The sequence below is a fragment of the Neophocaena asiaeorientalis genome, unplaced genomic scaffold (genome assembly GCF_003031525.2).
Source record: "Neophocaena asiaeorientalis asiaeorientalis breed wild unplaced genomic scaffold, Neophocaena_asiaeorientalis_V1.1 scaffold388, whole genome shotgun sequence".
Taxonomy (NCBI): Eukaryota; Metazoa; Chordata; class Mammalia; order Artiodactyla; family Phocoenidae; genus Neophocaena; species Neophocaena asiaeorientalis.
Window position 1 is genome coordinate 542683 of NW_020172738.1, and position 23982 is coordinate 566664.

The 23982-nt window shown below is 50.7% G+C and overlaps 1 protein-coding gene across 2 annotated transcripts in view; it reads right to left on the reverse strand.

Annotated features, from left to right (window-relative positions):
* Window positions 1–23982, reverse strand: part of EFHD1 (EF-hand domain family member D1) — a 38483-nt gene that overhangs the window by 8507 nt on the left and 5994 nt on the right. The window contains exons 1-3 of one of the 2 annotated variants that reach the window (XM_024740541.1): window positions 14352–14369; window positions 7774–7921; window positions 717–851 (exon numbers count right to left, since the gene is read on the reverse strand). In XM_024740541.1, coding sequence (XP_024596309.1) covers window positions 717–851; window positions 7774–7887 — 249 coding nt within the window. In that variant the 5' untranslated portion in view covers window positions 7888–7921; window positions 14352–14369. Of the gene's footprint in view, window positions 1–716; window positions 852–7773; window positions 7922–14351; window positions 14370–23982 lie in introns of those variants that run through there. The other variant, XM_024740540.1, reaches the window with a different exon arrangement.

The following is a 23982-nucleotide window of genomic DNA, read 5'->3' on the forward strand; positions in this document are numbered from 1 at the left end:
TAAGGCACAGACAGGTGACAAGTAAGTGGAGGAGGCAGAATCTGAACCCAGGTAGCCTTATCCGCTGCACTCCACTGCTGTGAAGGGGGATTCGGAGGGCTCTCCTGATCGCCCTTTCTGCAGGTGTGCCCTGCGGAGAGGAAAACGACAGCACCCAGCAGGGGTAAAATCTCCGTAAACGTTCAATGACCGTATGAACTCGTGAATGAATGGAAGCACCCAGAAGGGTTCCAAGACCAGGCACTGGAGATTCCTTCCCAGCTCCCAGCCATTGTCAATGATGCAAATACTTTTTCTGATTCAGGGCAAGCCACCAAGGCACCCTCCTTGGGCCCCATTATTCACTTGTTTACACACAGGTGTCTAAGATGCAAACATGCAGGTAGCTGTTCAAGTAACTCAACTGTGGTTTGGGGTAAGGAGGAATTCTTTAGGAAAGTCTGGATTCAGAGTCAATCTGGCAGCATTGCACCAGCAAACCTGTTTGAATCTGAAACCAGGATCAAATGCATTTGCCGTCTGGCAGTTTTCCTGTTTTGCTTTTAATTTTCAGATGGCACACAAACGCACTCTCATTTCCCTACAAGCTCACACGATTAAGCGCTTGCTGTTTCACTTGTCCTGAGGGAGTTGATGAGCTGGTCGCTGTCTGGGAGCTCCTGCTGGGCAGGGTGCGCAGAGGGAGGGATTGCCCCGCACAGGAAGGAGGCACCTACCTTGGCTTCAAAGAAGTCCTTGGCACCTTTGACGCCCTCCAGGGCAACATCGATCTCAGAAAGCTTCGCCAGCGCCATCAGCCCACTGTCCTCCTGTAGTTCCCCCACTGCGGCCTTGTGGAATATTAGCAGGAACTACAGGGGAAGGTTGATTAGGGTCAAAGTCAGCATCACCGAGAGATTCGCAGCAGTCCCCTCTGGCCTGAGCTAGGGTCATTATAGGCAAGCCTATTAAAAGGGGTGTATATGTGTCCATGTGACAAATTATTTTGTCAAAGCTGAAAACATGGGGAATTCCCTGATGGTCCAGAGGTTAAGACTCTGCCCTTCCACTGCGGGGGGCGTGGGTTCGATCCCTGTTCGGGGAGCTAAGATCCCACGTGACCCGTGCCAAAAATAAAAAAAAAGAAAGAAAGAAAGACAGAAACCAAAGCTGCCTATTTTTCCACAAGGATTTAGGGGAATGGGCACCCTTATATCGAGTTGATGGGAGTGTAGCTTGAATCAAAATTTTTGGAGGGCACTTTGTAAATATTTACAAAAGATAAAATGTTTTCACCCTACCAATCATTAATTCCACTGCTGGGAATCTGTCCTTTAGAACCATTTACACAATACTTTAAGAAGCATTGTCTGTAAAAGCAAAAAATTGGCAACATCCTAGTTAACAGCCATGAAAGAAAAAATCCAGTAGACCTGTATGTACTATTTTTAAAAACTAAATAATTCAATATTTCGGACAGTTTTGAACCATTTCCATTTGTGTCCCATTTTGGGCATTAGACTATTTACCTTTTTTGGTGTTTTCTAAGAGATCTTTATAGAGCCTTGTTCCAAATACTTCATGTTTCAAATACATTAGCTCTGTCACTTCCCTTTCAATTTTGTTTACAGCAAAATTTTTTCAAAAATTATCAAGCTTTCCTTTTCTCTCACCAACGTTATGCTTAGAAAATCCTTCCTTGCCACCAAGGTTACAGAAGCAATTGCCTGTGTTCTTGTCTACTGCATTTATGACTTTTTCAAAAGCGTAAATATTTAATCTCAAATTTATTCTGATTTGTCATGTGAAGTTTATCATTAACCTTATTTTCTTCCAAATGGTTAGCTAGTGATCCCCACATCATTTATTGAATAATCTACCCCCTTCCTCCAGATTCAAAATGTGACCTGAATGAATTTGTCTTTAAAGCCAACTTGTACTAAGACCTCTGCAAAATAAATTTTTAAATAAATAAATAGGCCAACCTGAAAGAGCTGTCCCTGCCCCGCCCCACCCCCACCTGCATGTCCTTCCATCACCCCCAAGGAAGTTTTATGGCTTTTTACTTCTCTTCTTTAAAAAATGTTCATGAATTTGTCTATCAGACATCTTCTGTCCAACTTCCATAATCTATTTTTCCATCTAGAAAGAATAAAAATTGATGTATTCCAATTCATCCCAGAAAGAGGCTCCTCCAGGTTTTCAAGTGCCTAAAATATGTGTGAAATGTCAGTTTTCAGGGGGTTTTTCATGACCATCTCCTCTAAAGACTGTCTTCCCCAAGAGGAAAGAACACTAGCTAAAGCACAGTGAGAGGTAAGACAACTTCAGCACGCTTTTTCCAAATTCCAACTTGTGTCTTTTACTGCCAACGCTCTTAATCCCTAAAGGGAAGCGTGTTTCATTAAGTGAAAGTCTTGGCTTCCACCACCACCGCCCCAAAATGCCTTGCCGGCAAGCCCTCCTTTGTAATTCTTGCTTCAGGGGTCCTAACTTCACTGTGGACATCGCCAAATACAAAGCAAGCGGTGATGCAAGACGTTCCAGGACTTTCAGCCTCACGGAGGCCCCCACGGTCAGCCTGACTCTACAGAAATGTCACTTTCACCCACCTGCAGCTTCAAACTCTCTCACTAGAGGCCGGCAGAGACTCAGTTTGCCGCAGACTATCCGAGCCAGAACACTGGCTCCAAAGAAGCCTTGGAAATCAAGCCTACTGAAGGAAGTGAGGCCCCCCCCAAGAGTAGGATGGGGGACAAGGGGGCAGGGGGACGGTGGTGGTCGGGCTCTCATGGAAGAGCCTGAAGCAGCCAAGACTTCAGCACTGCAAACGTGAGCCTCGGGCAGAAAGAAGGAGTAAAATACCCATCCATCCCTCAGTACCCTGCCCATCCTTAAAGCACTTAGTTACAGAAGCCACCCCCCTCCCCAATGCTCCGTACGGTAAACACAAAACAGATAGCCCCTCCATACCAGGGAGGCAGCTTAGGAAAGATGGAACACTGCCCCCAGCCTAGCAGCAGTCCAAGTGACCTGACGGGGAGGGGGTGTCTCTTCATCTCTGAAACTCATTTTTCTCACATCTGCAGCAGAGATGACAATGTTGGTGTTTACGGAAAGACTCAAAGTATTCCTCAAGGGTCCCGGCTACGTGCGCTCACTCTTACTCTGCCAGCTCAGCGGATGACCGCCAGCAGCTCTGTCCTAACTTAGGGGTCCCCCCGGCCCCAGCCAGTTAAAGAAGAAAAAAAAAAATCCAGCTCAACCTGAAAATGTTCAGCCTTCCCTAAAGCACGCCAGACTTTCCCATTTAGTGTATTACAATCCCCAACCCCTGAATGACAATTTCTCCAACTGCCCAGCCTTGTTTGTCTTCCTATTTATAGTCCACAAAGACTGGTATGTTGTAGAGAATTGGAAAGTGTCCTAGCTGTGACTCTGAGCAAAGAGGGGGGAGGGAAGGAGAGGCAGAAAACAAAGAAACAGAGAGAACCAACAAAGCTAAAAAGCACTTTCAGACGCAAGCTGTCAAATGCTTCTGATAAATTTAAGGAAATTGTTTTTTGATTGAATTTTTTTAAAGATTTTTTTGATGTGGACCATTTTTAATGTATTTATTGAATCTGTTACAATATTGCTTCTGTTTTATGGTTTGGTTTTTTGGGGCCGCAAGGCATGTGGGATCTTAGCTCCCCGACCAGGTATCGAACCTTCACCCCTTGCACTGCAAGGCGAAGTCTTAACCACTGGACCGCCAGGGAAGTCCCAAATTTAAGGAAATTTTAAATTTCATGGCTCTGATTGATGATGCAAACACTTCCCCACATTAGTTAGAGCTCTTAGATGGCAAGTGACAGAAACACACTTGTTGGCTTAAGTAAAAAGGAGGTATTCATTATACAGAAAGGATGCCTCAAAAACCCAAGGGTAAAATACAGTGACCTGGAAGAGGAATGGAACAGGGAGAGGCAATGTTCTCAGGATTGGAGGCAACATTCCCTCTTGAGCTCTTGTGTCTGGACCACGTGGGAGGAAATGGCTGCCCCACATTGAGTTATTCTTATGGGAAGAGCCACCTGCACAGCCAAAGTGCAGTACTTCAGCCCCAGTTTCAAATTCCCAGATAGGGAATCCAACTGACCTAGTCTAGCCAGAGGTCCATCCATGGTCCAATCAACCATGAACAGGCAAGGGTGCAACCCAGTACAACCAGGGCTGCCAGGGACCCACCCCAGAGAGGGTAAGGTGGGAAGAGAAAACAGGACCTACAGTTCTCAGTAATAATATGGAATATAGTAAACCCTTTATCCAGCCTTTGTACAAAACTACCACACATCTGGTCTTGGAGCAATTCACTTTGAGACAGGTGTAATGGAATTAATAAGGACTACAAGAAAAAGAGGGGAGGATATTAAGGTCTTGCTGTCTGCCTCCAAAGGAGAATGAGGTGGTGAGTGCCTGGAATAGGATTCTAGATCCCTACAGTTATGGACATAGAACTGCTAACTCTGGTCCATCCTTATGACTTCTTCCACATGTCTATACACGTACATAAACCATAAATGCAAACAATTATATTTTATTTTTTGAATTAATTTATTTATTTTAATGATTACTTCTTTTTAAAAGTATTTATTTATTTATTTTTGGCTGTGTTGGGTCTTCATTGCTGCGTGCAGCCCTTCTCTAGTTGCAGAGAGCGGAGGCTACTCTTTGTTGCGGTGTGCAGGCTTCTTATTGTGGTGGCTTCTCTTGTTGCAGAGCCACGGACTCTAGGCACGTGGGCTTCAGTAGTTGTGGCTTGTGGGCTCTAGAGCACAGGCTCGGTAGTTGTGGTGCACGGGCTTAGTTACTCCGCGGCATGTGGGATCTTCCCAGACCAGGGCTCGAACCCATGTCCCCTGCATTGACAGGTGGATTCTTAACCATTGCGCCACCAGGGAAGCCCTAAACAATTATATTTTATATACAGTTTGGAAATCTGCTTTTTTCCCTGCTTTTTACATTGTCAACATGTGTTCTCTGGTCATCAAACACTGTGCTATTGAATATGTCATCATTTTTAATGGTTTCATACATGCCATCTTCTAAAATGCCCCTTGTGTGCAGATATTATTTTCATAATTGAAGAGAAATGGTTTAAAAGAAAGATCAATTTCCTTGTATGTTGGGGGAAAGTAGCTTTTATTTAGATATAACTCACTTCAGTTGAGTTAATCCAAAGAAAAAGAAAGGGAATACAAACTCACCAAGCACCTACTAAGTGCCAGGTCATGAGAACACCTGTGATGATGGTGGAGCTGTTGACTATGGTGCCTCATGGCACATGACCTGGATCTAGCCAATCACAGTACCCTGGATTCAATGACTGGTCCAGGAGGTGGGCATGTATCCCTATTAGGGCCAATCAGAAGCCTTCTCCTGAGACTGGTAAGGACTCTGGGATAAAGAAGCCCTCTATCCCCTGGGACAATGTAGCCTGGAGCTGCCAGCAGCCATCTTGTCATATGCCAGGGACAACACCTTATTTGGAAAGAAAAGATGAGGTGGACACAGAAAAAAGCACATTCAAGATACGGCAAGAGGAAGACCCTGGATTACTTGTGACTAAAACACTTCCACTTCTTCATCTCCCAGGTATGTAAGCCAATAGCTGTTTGTTCTTTTCTTATTTAAATTAGCTAGCATTCTCTTTCCCTCACTTGCAATCAAGAGCTCTAACTGATGGAGGCATAGAAAGAGAACTTGGTTCTCGAAACAGTCCTGAGCAAAAGCTATTAACAGCCCTAATTTAAGGACAGAAAAACTGAAGCTGAGAAGTAAAATAACTTGTTGCAGTTATGCAGCTCTGTGTGGAAGATGGAGGTTGGGCTATAAGTCTCTTTTCGTTACACAAACACAGCATCGGCCCACTAGTGGCTTACAACATGTGCAGAAACCAGCGGAGTGAAATACTAAGAGCAGGAGGTTAGACTGTGGAGTATTAATGGCAAATGCATCTGTATGTCCAAATCCTGTACCTCTGGGTACAACTCCTAGAGCTGGGACCACAGTGGGGCTCTGAACTGACAAAAGACTGAATGTGAATGTCACTGAAGGCCTGTAGGCAGGTTGAGGACCCACAACAAAACCCTTTGGAGATGTCTAAGCCTCTGATGTCCACCGTCTGGGCGAAATGGCCAAGCCAGCAGCTAACCAAAAGCTAACTGAGCATCTTGGATGCAGAGAGGGGCACATTTGGGTGGCTCCTGGGTAAAACAGGGGGACGGACTGTGTCTTAGCTCAGTTGCTGACTTGCACAGACTTTCTAAGCACCCTCAATTTCTGTCCTCCAGAGGTCACAACTTTGCGGTAGAAGTTCTTTCCCCAACCTTGCCTCCAAAGCTTTGCCAAGGCATGATCCTTTACCTTCTATACTCCAGGGGTACCCAGATTGGAAAGAGCCAATGCCCAGCGTGATGTATGAATGATACAAAGGAACCAAATGAGAGGCGAGGGAGACAGAGAGGCAGCTGGGAAGTTGAATGTGGTGAATGATGGGGGGAGGCTGTAACCCAGGCCCAGCCCTGAGCTGGGACCTGATTTCAGGCAAGTGTTGACCCTTTTGGTCTTCTAGCTCCTTAGCCTTGAAATGAGAAGTCTGGTACCAGATTATCTTGAGGGCTATGCCGAACAGAGGTTTTCGTGATCCATCTCCATATGTGCCAGTTCAGGAAAGGAAGAGATGGGAGATTCTGGAGTTGATCTGTGGGCAGTGAGAGGTAAGGCCAGCTAGGGAAGGGACTCACGGCTGCTAGGTCAGCTGCAGAGACCCCCAGCGAGAGCATCCAAAGGCCCTATCTACTGGAAAGATGACCAGTATTCGGCTCAAGTTCTCACTCTCAGAAACCAGGATGCCTGCACTCCACTCTTCCTGGAATAACAAAGGTTAGACACCAGGAGACAAGAACAGTCCTGTCTTCTCTCAACTCCCAAGGGCCCCCAAAGAGACACGACTGAAAATGAGACCACAGCAGCTGGGCTAATGTCCAAGCCTTTAGCCTGGATGGTGCCGCTAAAGTTATTCTAATAACAGGTCACTGACATATCTAAAAACCTTTCCACAAGCCTCAAACACACAAAACATGGAATTCCCTTCCTTGTGGAGCTGCATCCTTGCCATGGAAGAAACCCAATGGTCTTGAGATTTATTCCCCAAAATAAAAATGGCTGAGGTTTTCATCCATTGGGGGATCAGGTGACTCCATGTGCTTTTCCAGGAAGATAACTGTACGAACACAATTTCAGGGTTTCAAAGACCAAAAAAAACCCATCCTTGGACCTGTTTGGAGGGGAAGGTCCATGGGCACAGAGTAAGACCCTTTGTATAATTTCTTTTTTCTTTCTTTCTTTCTCTTTTTTTACTATTTTTAAATGCCTGTTATAAAATTAACAGTTTAAATATATATTTTTAAGTATAAAATTATAAAACCACCAACACTTTGCACCCACAAACATCCACAATGAATATTTTGGTGAACATCCCTCCAGATTTCTCAGTACTTACCATTTTACCCAAATGAGGTTATCCTACCCACACTGACTTTCAATCTGCTTGCTCAGCATTTTTTCATGCCAGCACTGCGGTTCACTAGATCCTTAAATTTATTTTAAAAAGCAGAACTGTAGGTTAAATATCCAAGCAGCACTCAAGAGAGGCCAAAGCCATTTGCACTCCGGGGGATGGTAAATCTGCGAGTCCTCTCAGGGCCACCCCCCTCCTCCAGGGGCTCAGGGCCAGCAGGACACAGGTACCTCACGGAAGCTGAGTTTGCCATCAAAGTCCTCGTCCACCTCCTTGATCATGGTCTTCAGGCCCAGGTGGGTCTGGGGGGCCCCCAGCTTCTCCATCATCAGCTTCAGCTCCATCAGGTCAATGAAGCCATCCCTTCCGGCATCATACCTGTAGGTCAAAGGCAGGGCGCTGGTGAGGGATGGCCATGGCCAGGACCGAAGGACACTTGTTAATCTACCAAATGTGTAATGCTTTTGGCCTTATTTACTGAAAAATGACTCAAAAGACTCCTGCCTTGCAGTGCCCACCAGAGTCATTGCATTGGAAGGGTCCCCTCTCTCTCCTCCAACACCTCTGGGGCTCTGCAGGATATGACTCAAAGTGGGTCTTGTACTGCAGGAGTGTTTTCATGTCTTTCAACTCCTTAATTAGGCCATAAGTTTCTTGAGGATGAAAAACATGCTCGTCTCCCTTGATTTTTCCCAGTTTGGGTCAACGAACATCAACTGACCTCCTGATGCTGGACGATAGAATAGCTGCTGCAGGGCACCCTACGCACCCACGCTATTACGTAGAGCAACTGACAGTTCTGGAAGCCTCCCCTTGGTCACCGGCCCCTGGGTCTCTGCTACCCCCAGTTCCACCAACCCCTCTGCTCGTCTTCTGGTCTCCTGTCTCTGGAAACTGCTTCCCGTCCAGGTGCTGGGCTGTGAGTCAGGCCTGGCCCCAGCACTGCGGTTTCACGCTTTGCCCTCCAGCTCACAATCTAGTCTCCAGGTCTGAACCGTCACACCTGTGTGTCACAGATGAGCGGGGTGGTGGCTCTGCCCTCCTGGCCAAGTTTCGACACAGAGCCAGCACCTCTGCTGTCTGTCCCCCCACCCCCGAGCCACCCGCAGGAAACGATCCCTGCCTCCCCATGGGAGGGGTCCTGGCCCTGCCCTCTACTCCCGAGTGCCTGGTCAGCCCCGTGGAGCCCTCCTCAGCCTTCTGTCCTTCCGCCCCGGTCACTCCACCACCCCCGCCCTCCTCTATACACTCGGGCTATTGTGGGGCTTCCTCACAGACTCGCTGGCTCTTCTCCCGTCAAGTCCATCCCATTTTCTGCTCCCCAGAGATCACTTGTTGCTCAGGTATGCACATCATGCTTTAAGAAACAAATCCGTTCATAATAGCCTAAAGGCAGCAGCAACCCGAGTGTCCACTGACAGATGAGCGGATAAACAAAATGAGATACATCCATACAGTGGGGTATGATATATTTACACAACAGAATATTATTCGCCATTTAAAAAATGAAATTCTAATACATGCTACAACATGGAGGAACATTGTCAACATTATGCTATGGTTGAAATAGGCCAGACACAAAAGGACAAATGCTGCATAATTCCACTTCTGTGAGGTATCTAGAATTCATAGAGACAGAAGGTAGTTATCAGGGACCAGGGGAAGCGGGGGGTGGAGGGGGTTATTATTTCACGGGTTCGAGTTTCAGTTTGGGATGAGGAAAAGGTCTTGGAGATGGGCGGTGGCGAGGGCTACACGAAAATGTGAACGTACACTGATCTCAACACTTACACGGTTAAGATGGTAAAACGTAAAAATCAAACACGTGAACAAACAAACAAAACAGGCTTCCTCACTGTCTATCACCCCCCAGCCCCAGCTCCACAAAAGAAACCACCATTGTTAGGAATCACTGTACCAGCCGCCAAGAAATGTAGCCTGTGGGCAGCCAGAAATCTAACCCTGTGGGCTGGTGGTATTTTGAAGCCCATGTGGTCATGCTGGAGATGAGGCCCAGTACTTCCCAGTGTGCCCTGCTCCAGCCACAGTGGCCGACTCATGCCATTCCTCCCACCCAGAACGTACCTCCACCCACCCTCCTCGGTGGCCTTTTCTGTCCCCTGGAGCTGGGGAGCCGCCCCTTCTTCCTCTCATCGCTGGCAGCACCAGTCTGCCCTCTGTGCTAAGCAGACGCCACCTCCTTCAAGCAGGTCTGCGCTCCCGCTGGGGTCCCACTCCCTCCCTGCCTGGAAGGATCACTCTGTGAGATGAGATGCTAAAAGACACAGACAATACCCCTGGAATCCTGTTGGTGAGCTCTGAGGACCCTGAAGGACAAGACAGGTGCTCCAGTGTGGTTTCCAGGAAGCGGGCAGAGTGTATGAATCACAGATGGACCAGCCCAGGATCTAGTATTATCAAGGGATGGCACTTAAAAGAATGATTGCCAGGGGTCCCCTAAAGGTGATTAGAGGATTGGCCTCATTTACTTGGTTTTTAACTTCTTTTTACAGGTTTTTTTGGTTTTTTTTTTTTTTTTTGGCCGCGCCGCACAGCATGAGGGATCTTAGTTCCCCGACCAGGGATCGAACACATGCCCCCTGCAGTAGAAGTGTGGACCGCCAGACAAGTCCCCACTTCTTTTTAAAGTAATGGCTTTATTGAGATATAATTTACATACCATAAAATTCACTCTTTTAAAATTGCACAACTCAGTGATTTTTAGCATATTTGCAAGGTTGTGCAGCCATCATCGCTATCTAACTCCACAACATGTTCGTCACCCCGAAAAGAAATCCATGCCCTGTAGCAGTCGTTCCTCATGCCCCTCTCCCCGGCCCATAGCAACTACCAGTTTGCTTTCTGTCTCTATGGTTTTGCCTACTCTGGACACTTGATATAAACGGCATATACGACACGCGACCTCCCGTGTCTGGCTTCTTTCACTTAGCATAACGTTTTCAAAGTTCACCCAGCTTGTGGCACATGTCAATCAGTACTTTACTCTTCTTATCCATTGCTGAATAATACTCTATCGTATAAATATACACATTTTGTTTATCCATTCACCTGCTTATAGATGTTTGTGTTGTTTCCACTTACGGCTGTGATCAATGATACTGCTATGGGTACTCACATACAAGTTTTTATGTAGACATTTGGTTTCACTCCCCTTGGGCATATAACCAAGAGTAGAATTGCTAGGTCATATGCTCATTGGCTTTTGAAACAGGGTAGTCAAGCTGGTCCAACAGAAAACTGTGATGACTGACCTATTATCTCTACCAGAGTCAGCAAGCCCCCTCTATTAGGCTTCTGGGGGAACGACAGGCAGGAGTAGAGGCCCATACAATTCAGCGGCTTGCCTGTTAGGTGTAGGGCCACCTAGGAAGAGTGCTGACTATCAGATTTGCTGGTGACACAAAGCTGTGACAGAATCTAGGCCCAAAGGATCTCAGCAAGCTGGTGACGGCCAGAACTGGGCTCTGTGTGGGGGCATGACAGAGACGGGTATTAGCCAAGCACAAGGAAGACCTTTCTGGCAAAAACAGCTAACACAAGACCTGAGGTGAGAAGAGCTCTTACAAACAGGCCGGAGGGACGGTCTCTGTTACGGGGAATCCTAGTCAAAGTAAACAGGCTTCTTTAGTGTGGAACTTTCCAGAGCCTTCCATATGGTCACGTGTCTGAAACTTACCAGAGGGAAACAGCACCCAGACTCATCAGACCACACAGTCCTCTGTGTTCAGGGATTTTCCACTGGAGGAGGCACGTCTAAGCTATCGAGTGTTCCAAGGAAAACACTTTGGGAAGCGCTCCTCAGGCAATTCTACCTTAGGAAGGCAGCCCGTCGTTAAACGGCCCCTATGCTCCCCTCCAGGCCGAGATTGTGAACGAACGTCCTCTGCCTGCTGCTCAGCGCACAGCGCATGTCCCTGCGAAGTCTGCAGAGGAGACTGAAGCCACGACGGGGGATGAATTTAAGATGTGGATCTTTCCGAGCAAACGCAGAGGTTCGGGGTCTGAACGCAGAGAAGAAAGGAAGGAAAGTGAAGGGAGGACGAGAGCAGCTGAAAAGCTCAGGGGTAAAGAGAGGGGAGGGGGCCCCAGGAACAGGAGGTGAATTGGGGCAAGATAAGGAAAGGTCAGGGAACAAGGCAGGAATTCGTCCTCACCCAGCAGGGACAGGAACACAGCTAGCTCAGCCTCCCCAGCACAACCGGCAGTCGAGATGGGGCCATGGCAGAGAGGGGCTCGGAGACCTTATCCCTGGCATTTCTCTGGGGTTCTAACTGAGAAGAGTCAAGAAGGGTCGGAAAACCTCTTTTAGGCCCTCAAGCCGGAAACATTCTCCAGGCCTAAGAAAGAGGACAAATATGTGAGAAAGGGCCTTGGCAAAGTCTGGGTGACAGGTTAAAAGGAATTCCAATTTCTTTCAATAGGCAGGAAATTTTGGTTTGACCACTTTGGTGAGTAATGTGCCTGGGAGCAAAAGCACACCACCTCGGTGGGCAAATCCCAGACAGAAGAAAGGGCCGGGGGACTTCCATGGTGGCGCAGTGGTTAAGAATCCGCCTGCCAACGCAGGGGACACGGGTTTGAGCCCTGGTCCAGGAAGATCCCACATGCCGTGGAGCAACTAAGCCCATGCACTCCAACTACTGAGCCTGTGCTCTAGAGCCCGCGAGTCACAACTACTGAGCCCACGAGCCACAACTACTGAAGCCCGTGTGCCTAGAGCTCATGCTCCGCAACAAGAGAAGCCACCGCAATAAGGCCACGCACTGCAACCAAGAGTAGCCCCTGGGCTTCCCTGGTGGCGCAGCGGTTAAGAATCCGCCTGCCGATGCAGGGGACACGGGTTCGAGCCCTGGTCCGGGAAGATCCCACGTGCCGCGGAGCAGCTAAGCCCGTATGCCACAGCTGCTGAGTCTGCGCTCTAGAGCCCATGAGCCACAACTACTGAGTCTGTGTGTCGCAACTGCTCAGGCCCGTGCACCTAGAGCCCGTGCTCCGCAACAGGAGAGGCCACCGCAATGAGAAGCCTGCGCACGGCAAGGAAGAGTAGCCCCTGCTTGCCGCAACTAGAGAAAGCCCACGCGCAGCAGCAAAGACCCAACACAGCCAATCAATCAATCAATCAATTAAAAAAATAAAGAGTAGCCCCCGCTCTCCACAACTAGAGAAAGCCCGCTCGCAGCAACCAAGACCCAACGCAGCCAAAAATAAATAAATAAATTTTAAAAAGAAAAAAAAGAAAGAAAGGGCCAGGCATCCTGCCGGGAGCACCAGTTTGGCACAGGAATAAAGCCAGTGTGTGGACTGAAAGGGGATGTCTCCAAGGCAAGAGGGGCAGGAAAGAAAGGGGTCACGAGTCAGCCACTGCCTCGACTCCCAGGGACTCAGCAAAGACTGCGTCCCTTTGTTCCTGCCCGAAGCACCAGCCAAGCCCATAGTTAAGTCCCGGGAAGACCATAAATTGACCACATTAGTGGTGTCCTCGCCCCTCCCCATGGAACTGGGATTTGTAATCCAGAAGTGCATCTTTCCCTCTTTAAAGTGACCATCTCCGAGGGTTGGTCCACAGCCACTTCCTTCAGGGCCTGCATATGCCAGACAGGCAGGAAAAACCTCCCAGGTCCCCCTCATCAACTTACTGTTTCATCTGCTCCTCTCAAAGCATCCGACTACCATACGCGTTCCGCGCACACAATGGGATTCAAAGCCCCTAATAACTACAACTAGCCTGCTTTGCAGATCACAACACATTGTCTCATACACTAACCCTTTCGTCTTTATGACAGTCCCATGAAGAATTCATAATAGCCACCTGTTTACTGTTTTTTGAGTGCTCACTAAGTGCCCGGTGCTGTGCTAAAACACCTGATTTAGTTCAGCAGAGCTGTGAGGTGGTAATGAGTCCCCCCATTTGACAGGTCATGAAAGCTGAGGGGTGCAGTGAAGCCAATTGCTGTGGATCAGAACTAACCTGGGGCTTTCAGGCGGGTGCCTGGCTTCACGTGGGAACAGGCAAGGCAGGAATGACCATGAACTAAGCTTATACTATGTGCCCCTTAACTCAGTGGGGAGCCAGGGGATGGATAGAGCGCACACACTATGTCCCAGCAAACAGACCGCTAGTTAACTGTGCGAGTCACACATTTTACAATTTATATCTGATGACTTTGGCAGAAATAATAGGAGTCACGCTGCTGAGTCCCATACGTGTGTAGATTCTGATTCTGGTCTCGGAGTGCAGTATCGCCAGCTGCCCACATACGCAAAATTATTCATTTTTGCCCGAGAGACTACCGACGTCTCACAAACATCTGAAGAAACAGTCTCACCAACACAGCCCTTCAAATAGATTTGATCGGCTTTAACCCTCCAACACTCCTTTAAGGAACGTCACACTGTCAGGCTGACGAAGAAACCAAGCCCACCTAGGTCAACCAACCGAAGGTCACTAGGCCCAGCGAGGTTAGCCCCGGTTATCGCCACTTGATGCCCAAGCCCACAGCCCGACCGCAGGGCTGGGCAACACTGCCACCAGATGTAGGTTTGATAGCAGGTCAGTCCTTACAGGATGCCAACGTGGCCCCTCCAGTGACAGTTGACAGAGACAAGCCAGTCAAAGCTGAGGCAGACAGGTGCCCTGGGGAAGCAGGGTGTTAAATGGATAAAGGCCCTTCTGAAAGCTGTGGGACAACTTCAGCAACGCATTCCACCGTGGGTGCGCTCGAAGGAAGCTGGAGGTGAGGACCCCTAGCAGAGGCCCCCAAGGCTGGACCAGGCGCAAAGCACTCACCCTCAACCTGCTCAGAGCCCCTCTCCTCAAGTAACTGCAGTGTGAGGACCCCCTGAGACAAGGCCATCTGCGAACAGGTGACCTTACGCCAAACTTCTGGGCCCGTGGAAGAAATGAATGCAGTCGGATTTGTTTTCCTCATTCTGGAAACCTCCTCTGCTTCCAGTCCCTCCAGGAAAATTCCATCACATTCCTTGCAGTTTGGAATCCGGCCCCATGGAAAGGGAGCAACACCTAGAAGAACCTGCCCAGGTGGGGCCCACCTGCACTGCTCAGCAGGCAGAGCCACCCACTAGGCTGGGACCAGGCCCCAGGGGAGTCGGGGAGAGAGCCCCAGCCCTAGGCTCATCTGGGGCTCTCCTTCTCCTACAAAGCCGGCCTAAGCTGCGTCACTCTCCCCGTTTCAAACCATCAAAACACTTCCTCTCCCCGCCTCCCAGTACTTTATATCTTTCAAATGCTTGCAGGCTCATTGGGGCTCCCTTAAGCCCCTGGCTCCTCCCTCTACCAACATCTTAGCTCCCTGTACCAGTTTTTTTCTATAATTTAAATTTTAACCAAGATTTTTCTTATTAAAGGCAGTCCAGGATATTAAAAAAACAAAAACCAAGAAACCTCACTCACAACTCTAAGACCCCGCATCCTTGTTTGTCTCCTAAGGCTTCTTTCTAGCCCTCCTCTGGATTGATGAGCTTTTTCCATGTTTTTTTTTTTAAATGTCCTCATTCTCTTCATCTTCCTAATCTCCAGGATCTGTTAGGGGGAGATTCCAGTTCCATCGGCACTGCATATGGCCCCGCAGACACAGGCCTGGGTGCAAAGCCAGCCCTGCCATTCATTTGGGAGAGACGGGCTGCCGAGCCCACTGCAGGCTGACTCTAACTGAGCTGTCTGCGCCTTGCAGAGCTGTAGACGGGCCAACAGGAGATAACACGCCAGCACTGGCCCCCGGCACCCAGTAAGCAAGCAATGGGAGGGAGCTATATTTAAAAGTAGGACCTGTCTGCAGCTGTGAAGAGGAAGCAGACAACTTCCAGGGCTGCTGCTCTGATGAGCTGCCCACACCCACTGGCCTCAAACAGCCTCTACCATCTTTAGCATTCTGGGGGAAACCCGAATCCACAGGCTGCTGTGGCCCCTTCGGCTGAATTTCCAGGAAGCCCTTGATGAGCGACTCTCATCGCCCCGCCTGTCCTGTATGAGAGCATCACATCTGTCTTCCAAGGGCTCACCTGAAAAGGCTTCCCAACTCAACTGATTGGGGTCATCACTGGTCAGGGGAATGGGGTGGATTGAGGCAGGATGGGCTGAGATCCCTGAACACTGGGCCCACCACCCTGAGTGCCTACGACCTGGGAAAGCCCGTGGCCTGGCCAGAGGGGCCCAGGTGACCCTTAATCCTCGCCCCACCGAAGGCCTGCCAGTAAGGAGACAGCAGCAAGGGCTCAGGGGCTGGTTTCCAATGTCCGCCCCGTTCTGGTCCATGAATGGCTTGCTCTCTCAGCTCCACTGTGCAGAGCCCCTGGGTTTTCTTGGTTTTCACCTGCCCAGAATAATCCTGCTATCAAGGAAGAAAGAAGCAGGGCAGCCTTTGTCTGCCTGAAACTCAGCCATCAGAAACTCCCCAGGGATCCCCAGGGGGTACGGGGGTTCTCAGGAGGATTGCCCCAGAAAATGCCTTACTCTTAGTGCTGGGGGGAACCGCCTGCACCCCAGAGACCCAGAACATGGGAACACACCGGCTTGTCTCCAGAAAGGCCTTGTATGGGAAACATGCACTGCCTTTTCAGACAGGCTGGCTCTGGCAGCCACTCAAAGTGTGGTCCCCGGACCAGCAGCACCACGGTCATCCAGGATTATTCGAAAGGCAGAATTCCAGGTCCCCTCCCAGACCTGCTGAATCAGAACCTGCATTTTCACAAGATTCCCCGTGTGGCCCAGGCTCTTTCAAGTAGGAGAAGGGTGCTGTGCCAGACTATCCCCAGAGCAGGCAGCCCTTCCTGGGGCTTTCCTGCTTCTCCCGTGGGTGCCCCTAGCTGTGCCCATCCAGATGAGCCTCAGGGTCCCCCGAGCCCATAGGACTGTCGTTCCTCCGTGCTTCGCTGCCTGCCCCTTCTCTGAGGTCCTGGTTTCCCGTCTTTTGTGTAGGTCCCCCTTAGCTGTCCAATTATCTGCCCTTTCTTTCCTCCCTCTCTCCCTCCCTCTCTCCCTCCCTTTATCCCTCCCTCCCCTCCTCCCTCCCTCCCTCCCTTCCTTCTGATTTGCTGCAGACTGAGAAGCCACATCTCCAAGTGTGTTACAACTACATGCAAAGTAAAAGAAAGCAGGGTGTGAGGAAGGGGGACCCTGAGGAATTAAGTACAAAAGCTTTTGAGCCCAGAGTCCGATTTCCAATCAGGCTGCTCCCAGCCGCCTTTGTGGGATGAACGCCTAGCTCTTCGAGTCACCTGGCTCACATCTACCTGGGGCCTCTCCAGAGCAGAAGAAAAGCACAAAGGCCAGTCTCAGCGGGGAGGCAGATGTACAGACAGTTGAGCTGTGATAAGGCCAGAGCATGGGCAGGAGTGAGTGTGCAGAGCCCTGGGAGGGAGCCCCTGTCACCAGTGCAGTCCAGAGGTGCGGGGATGTCCCAGAAGGGGGTAGGGGGCCAGCTCCCACAAGGCATTCTGGGAGAGCTGTGTCTTCTTACGGGTAAGAGTGGCAACCCTCAAAGAGTGTGAAGCAGAGGGCTTCCCTGGTGGCGCAGTGGTTGAGAGTCCGCCTGCCGGTGCAGGGGACACGGGTTCGTGCCCCGGTCCGGGAAGATCCCACATGCCACGGAGCGGCTGGGCCCGTGAGCCATGGCCGCTGAGCCTGCGCGTCCGGAGCCTGTGCTCCGCAACGGGAGAGGCCACAACAGTGAGAGGCCTGCGTACCGCAAAAACAAAACCAAAAACAAACAAACAAAAAAAGAGAGTGTGAAGCAGAGAAGTGACATCAGATGGCTGTCTCAGAAAGACCCCTTGGCTTGATGTGCAGGATGGATTTAGGGGGGCAGTAGTGGGGGAGAGTGGAGTGAGCAGTGGGGGGCATGCAGTAGTCCTCACTGTGGAGAGATGCAGGCAGAGAGAAGGTGAGCTGGGAGTGGCCCTGGGTGCAGGTGAGCGCCAGCTTCACCTGTCCTGTGCACAGCCAGTGCTGTGGGGACTCACTCCTGGGAAACATCCTTCTTTTTCTGGTAAGAGGCCAACATCTTTACAGGCTGCAGGAGACCAGTTGGGTCTCCCCAACCACAGCCTCCTATAGTTCTGTACCTGGTGTCTGGAAGTTCATAAAGAAAGGAAAGGTGGCAGGGCAGCAGGGGCTGGCAGTGAGCTCCTGGGGTCAGACTGCCCTGGTTCAAGGCCCCGGTGACATCCTGTGCTGTGTGTCCTTGGGCGAGTTACTCTCTGGGCTTTGTCCAGTTGCTGCCAAGATGACAGGAAGACAGGTAAACTCTCAGCTTAGCCGTAAGCTCATCAGTAAGGGTTCACTTTTTTAGTTTTGGCTCATTAAGAGAAGGACCCTAATCCTGGGGTCTCCCCTTGGTCCTTTTGAAATCGGGGCACCTTTGCTGGGTTTGGATAAGTACAGGCGGCTGGGGACTCACTTGGGAACAGGGAATGGAGCAAGTGGATCTGGGAATTTAGAGTTACTGGCATCCATCCAGGAAGGAGGGGGAGAAGGGCATCCCAGGGGACGCCCGCCCTGAGCACACCCTGATGGAGGCGATGGGGAGGCCATAGGGCTCTTCTGAATCAGGGGTGTCGAAATGAGCAAGGGTGGTTCTTTGCTGTAGTAATGGGGTGTCTCCCCTTGGCTCCCAACACCTCCTATAAAAGGCCTGATGGGCTGGGAAACTGGGCCAGAGGTGCCTCTGGAAACCTAGTTTGCCTGAGAATCCCCAGGAGCCCTGTGGATCTCGGGGGACGGGTGCCCCCAAACAACCCGGGGTTTCCACCCCCAGACCCAGTCAGGCCTGGTGCAGCCCCGGTAGTGACCCACTCTCCCTCGACTCCCAAGCCCAGGAGCCAGGGAGGGAAATGGCCAGGGGGAGGCCCTGAGGGAGGGGGAGGTCAGGGCCTACAGGCCCAGTGGAAGTGGACCGTGGGGGGGACTCAGCCGTCCCTCCACATAGAAAGGAAAAGCACCTGGGCTGCCAGCCTCCGGGTCTTCAGAGCCTCCACCCACAGCTTCCCTGCCGGTGGCCCCTTTCCAGTGTCCTTCCTCTGGGCTGGCACCACCTTAAATCCAGCAGCCCTGCTAGGGGCCTGGACCTGCAGCTCCCTCAGTGGAAAGAACCTGGGGCTGGAACTGGAGTGACCTAATTAAGGCTGCGACTGCACACCAAGTGGTCACGCGATCTTGGGGACAACCTGAGAAGGTGGTCACTTTCCTTTTTCCGCATCTCACTTACAGGCATGTGCCCTGTGTCACGCGGTTGGTGGCACTGCCGGAGGGGACTGCACAACCCCACCGAAGGCTCCTATTCCTGACAGCCCTGGGAGCTGGGAAGCTCCACTGGGGCCGTAATTAGGGCCTCAGGGCAGCTCCAGAAGCAGAGCTCAGGCCGCTCTACAGAGGTCAAGGATCCCCTGCCCTGCCTGTGGCCCTGGGTCCAGCCCTGGGGACTGAAGGAAGAAAGAAGTCAGCCACACTCAACCTTAAGGAGCTGACCCTGCTTTCCCAGGGCAAACACCTGGGAGGAGGGGGAGGGGAACCTCCTAAGAATCAACAATAATGGACAGATTGGAAATTGGGGGTTATGGGAGAGAGACTGTGGAGCGCCAACAGCCCAGCGAGAATGGGGTCGGGCTGGGGCAGTCAGCAAGAGAGAAGAATGCAGGAGCCAGCTGTGACCGGCCTTGAGGGTCAGCGTGAAGAGTCTGAACTTCGTCCCACGGTCCCCATCTGTAAGATGAGGGATGATAAAAGCACCCATCTCACAGTGCTTACGATGTGTAAATGCCAAGAACGGTGCCTGCGCACAGTAGGTGCTCTGTAAGCAGTGGCTCTTAGCAGTGGCTGTGCTCGATAAAGTTGGCCCTTGTAGGAAAGGGTGGGGGGAGTATGAACCATTTAGGGGGGGGACAGAGACCCTGTCACTGAGGCCAAGATGGACAGAGCTGCACAGGATCAGGGGCCAGCACCTCTCCAAGGCTGAGACAGAGTTCACCATGTCCCTGAGGGTGCAGAGCTGAGCCTGTCAGCAGCCAGATCTTGTTGGTAGAGGGTTGATGACCGGGGACCATGGTCCCAGGCACAGTGTTCAGTGAGAATTGCCAGGTGGGGCTGGGGGGCCCCGGGAGTTGCCTAATCCCAAGGCTAGGATCAACTACAGCCCTGGGGTCCCTTGCCATTCTGACCAGGAAGGGGCAGCAGGGCCGGCCTTAGGCATGTGACAGTTTATAAGTCCTGAACAACATCCTTCTACTTCCTGCAAACCTGATCTGAGCTGGCAGAGCGCTAAGGACATCGTGTCAGCCAGAGGCAGCCTTGTGTAGAGACAGACCACGCAGTCCTCGCCTCCAAAATCAAAGAATTTACCTTTATTCAGCAACACGGGGGGCAGCTAGGTGGAGACTGAAAGAAAATAAAACCAGGCCTGGACACCCCCCAACACACACACCCACCCACCCACGACTTGTACAAAGGCCTCCACACTGAGAGAAGGGCCATTAGCAGCAGAACATCAGGCAGGCACTGAAAGGAATGAGAGCCATCAGTGCAGGTGACGCGCACCAAAGATGGCGCTGGCCACACGCACTCCCGCCTCTCCACCTGGAGACCCTTCTAAAAGGAGAGGGAATCAGAGGCACTCGACTCAAGATGATAAAGGGAATAAGGGAAGTTGGAAGGGGGGCTAGGGAGAAGGGGGAGGGTCCAAAGACTTGAGATGAGGAACACCTGCTTTAGCCACGGGGCTCAAGGAGGCAGACACCCAAGGCCGAGGTCTCTGTGCAACCAAGTTAGTTTTCGTTTTCCTTTACACCTGGAGGGCTTTTGTTCTTTGCTTTTTTTTGCTGTTTTTTTTTTGTTTGTTTGTTTGGCCTAAGCACGCAGCTTGTGGGATCTTAGTTCCCAGACCAAGGATCAAACCCTTGCCCTCTGCAGTGGAAGCACAGAGTCCTAACCACTGGACCGCCAGGGAAGTCCCTAAGCCCTTCCTGACCACAGCCCGGCTCAAACACACCTTGGACCAACTCTCAGAGGAAGTAACACCAAGGCAGCCCTTCCAGGGTGCAGAGTGTCACCCAGGGATCCCAGCTGCAGGGCACCAGCTGCCCGGCCCTCTTAGGTGGCAGGAGAAGCAGATACATATGTTGCTCCTACTTAAGCAATAATCTTCCAGAAGCAACTCTGGGGTCCTAGAGCTCTGGGATCCCTCTGCCATCCACTTCTGCTTCTGCCTCTTCTTCCCCTGGGGGCTCCAGGTCTGCCCCAGCCAGTGAAACCACAGGCCACTGTCAGGGAGAAAGGCCGAGAAGTGAGGAAAGGGAGGGGTGAGCAAGACCACCGACGACTCACAGGGCTCGGGATTCAGAAGATTCCAAAGCAGTTGCCTAGAATAGGGGCTGGCAAACTATAGCCTGCAGGCAAATTCTGCTCACCAAGTCTTATCCGGACACAGCCACGCCAGTTAGTTTAGGTTCCTTGATGTGTTGTCTGCAGCTACTTTCAGTCACAGTGGCAGGGTTGAGCCGTGACAACAGAGAACCTAGGGCCCACAAGGCCAAAATAGATTTACTACCTGGCCCTTTACGGACCTAGCTGGCCCAACCCTGGCCCAGAAGGAACTTTGACCGTCGTACAGCCTAACCCCCAGCCTTCCAAGAGCCTCCCAACCCTTCCTTGCTGCAAAACTCTCTCACTCCACGAAGACAGACCACACCTTCCAATGGAACTCAGAGAAAGGGGCTCACCACCCTTGAGACCATCCTATTTATCTCTCAACAATTCCAACCATGAGAAAGTTCTTTCTTCTCTATGCTGAACCAAGGCCGTGGCTTCCTTTCACTGAACCCTCATGACCCACCTTCTGCCCCCTGAGGTCGAGCAGATCCCCACCAGACTTCAAACTCTCAGCCTCCATCCTCTGGCTCCAACAGCCTCGGCCTCAAGGCCTTTGATCCATCGAGGGCCTGAACCCCTTCCCAGTCCTGGCTGGCTGCTCCTCCCTGGCTTTGTCCAGAAAGACCACGACCCCCTGCCCCGAATGCAGCGTCTTCACAGTGTCTGCTAGGCTACCCGGGGTTTCTTACACATGGGTGGCGGATGGCTTTTCCAGGATTTGCATCCTTCCCTGTCAAGCAGCATCGTGTTAAATCCAGCCCATTGTTCAGAGTTCCCAGAGCTTCTCGAGGGCAGAGACCCCTCCAGATCACTCTGTGTAACACCAGCGCCTGGCATGTGCTTCACTGAATGAATGAAAAAACTGAATGAACGAACAGCTCATAGACAGCAGGTGAGAAAGAGGCTCATCCTTATCATCATCATGGTATCACAGGAGCAGACATTAGCGAATGTACACACAGCGCTGGCCACGGGAGCCCAGGGGCGGGAGCCCTGGGAAAGGGTCACAGAAGGTCCGTGAGGCCTTGGAACCAAAGAAGGATTCGGTGCGGGACCTGGGTCTGTGTCTTGGCAGGCCATTGAGCACAGGTAGAGTTTCATCCTGCAGGATGGCACAGTCCACGCTCCAACAACTCAGATATCCCTGTATGTAGGCCTTCCAAGGACCGTCTAGCATTTGGGACCATGGGAGCCCTTCAGTCACCAACGCTGAAGGGACACAGAAGCAGGGGGAGGATGCAGAGTGTGAGCCTGCAAGAGTGCACCTGATACACAGATATTCATGAAGCAGGAAGCTAATAATAGCAAGCTGTGTAAAACCTAGCGTGTGTGCTGGGATCCTACACTGAGTATCTCTTTCCCCAAGTCACGGACAGGCCTGGCGGCCACTAGCTCCAGAGCCTGAGACCTGATTCATTCGATACATCCTTAGAGATCACTGGTTCAGCCACGCCGTGAAACCACACACGATGTAGCCCGTGTCCACCAAGCCCCTCAAATTCAATGGAAGATGGTATTTCTATTTACTAGTTAGTCTGGGGGGGTGGGGAGGTATCACACGGCTAAGAGTATAAATAAAGTCAGAGTCCCCTGGGCCTTAACGCTTTGAAACTAGGCACTTAACTAATTTTGCAAGAGAGAAAGGAAAAAGGACTTTTTTTTTTTTTGCGTTATGTAAGATTTTAATAAGTCACTCGAATTCTCACAAAATGTGATGCTCTGTAATAAGGAGGGTGGAGGAGGCTTCCCAGAGAAAGGAGGTAAGGAACAAGGAATGAGGAGAAAGGAAACTCTCTGCCAAGATAAAACTGCCAGAAACAGTGGCACCTCCTTCCAGCTACCCCGACATCACACTCTGGGCAAAGAAAACCAGTGCTTAAACCTCTCTAAGAAATAGTTCCCAGTTACAGCGTCTTTCTGCCGGAGACCAAGGCCCTAAACAGAAGCCGGCCTGGGTTCTGGCTGACTGCCCGCCAGGAATTCAGACAAGCCCTGGGTTCTCCTGCCCCACCTTCAAGCAGAACAGTCAAATGTGCAAAATCCAGTGCAGGTGAGGGAATTTCAACTCTAAGGTGGGTCACCGTGCACTAAAGACACAATCAGGAGAGTCAGAAGCCCTCGCCTTTCTCTAAGGGGGAAAAAAATCACTTAACTAACTTCCAGTTACTTCCATCCACCTTTCCCTGTGTATAAGGCAATTCACTCAAAAGATACAGATAAAGATCCACCTCCCCAGTAAACCTCCTTAACGGGGCTCCCTTCACCCCTTTGGCAAATTCCCAGCCCTCCAAGTCCACACCCCTTCCTCCCTCCCTCAGAGAAAAGTCTAGGGAGGAGAAAAAGAAACTGGGGGTGGGGGAGATGAGAAATGAAGAGTTCCAGGGCAGCCCTGCCTTTTCGGGGTTCAGCAGTGATGGGGAGTCAAGTCCTGGCAGGGCATCCATGATGTCATCATTTCCGATTCTGATAAAAAGACAACTTTCCCACAGCCAAAGGCTCCTCTCCCCACCCTCTCTCTGGGGCATTGAAACACAAGCTTTTACTATGCTGGAAGAACATCACAGCTGCATTTTAAGATGCTGTATTTGGGTCCACCCTTAAGTGGCTGCCCTCATTACCTCCCTTTGAAAGGGGCCTCTGGATAAGCCCAAGGTAATTAAAATTTCCTGTCTAACCTTCACCGCTCCACCAGCTCGTATTACAGCCCTGGACACACACTGTAGAGTCAGTTTCTCTGGGGCCTTCTCACTCTTCGTTTAAAATCAGGCCACTATTCTCTTGGCCCAGCCTATCCAGTAACACTCTTGGAAACGGAGAGGGAACTTTCTCTGGTGACGCCTCTGGCTTCCCACACTCATTAGAAAATTCTCTCTCTTCTATAACACACCAGGCTCATTTGTAGTAGGTCCCAACAGTACAAAGGCAAATAAATGACCCCCCGCTCCAAGAAGCTGATGTGTTCACAGGCTGGAAAGGATCCAGGGTTTTTTAAACCTTGAAAATGTAAGAGATCCCTAAGTGAAATACTTTTAAATAGGAA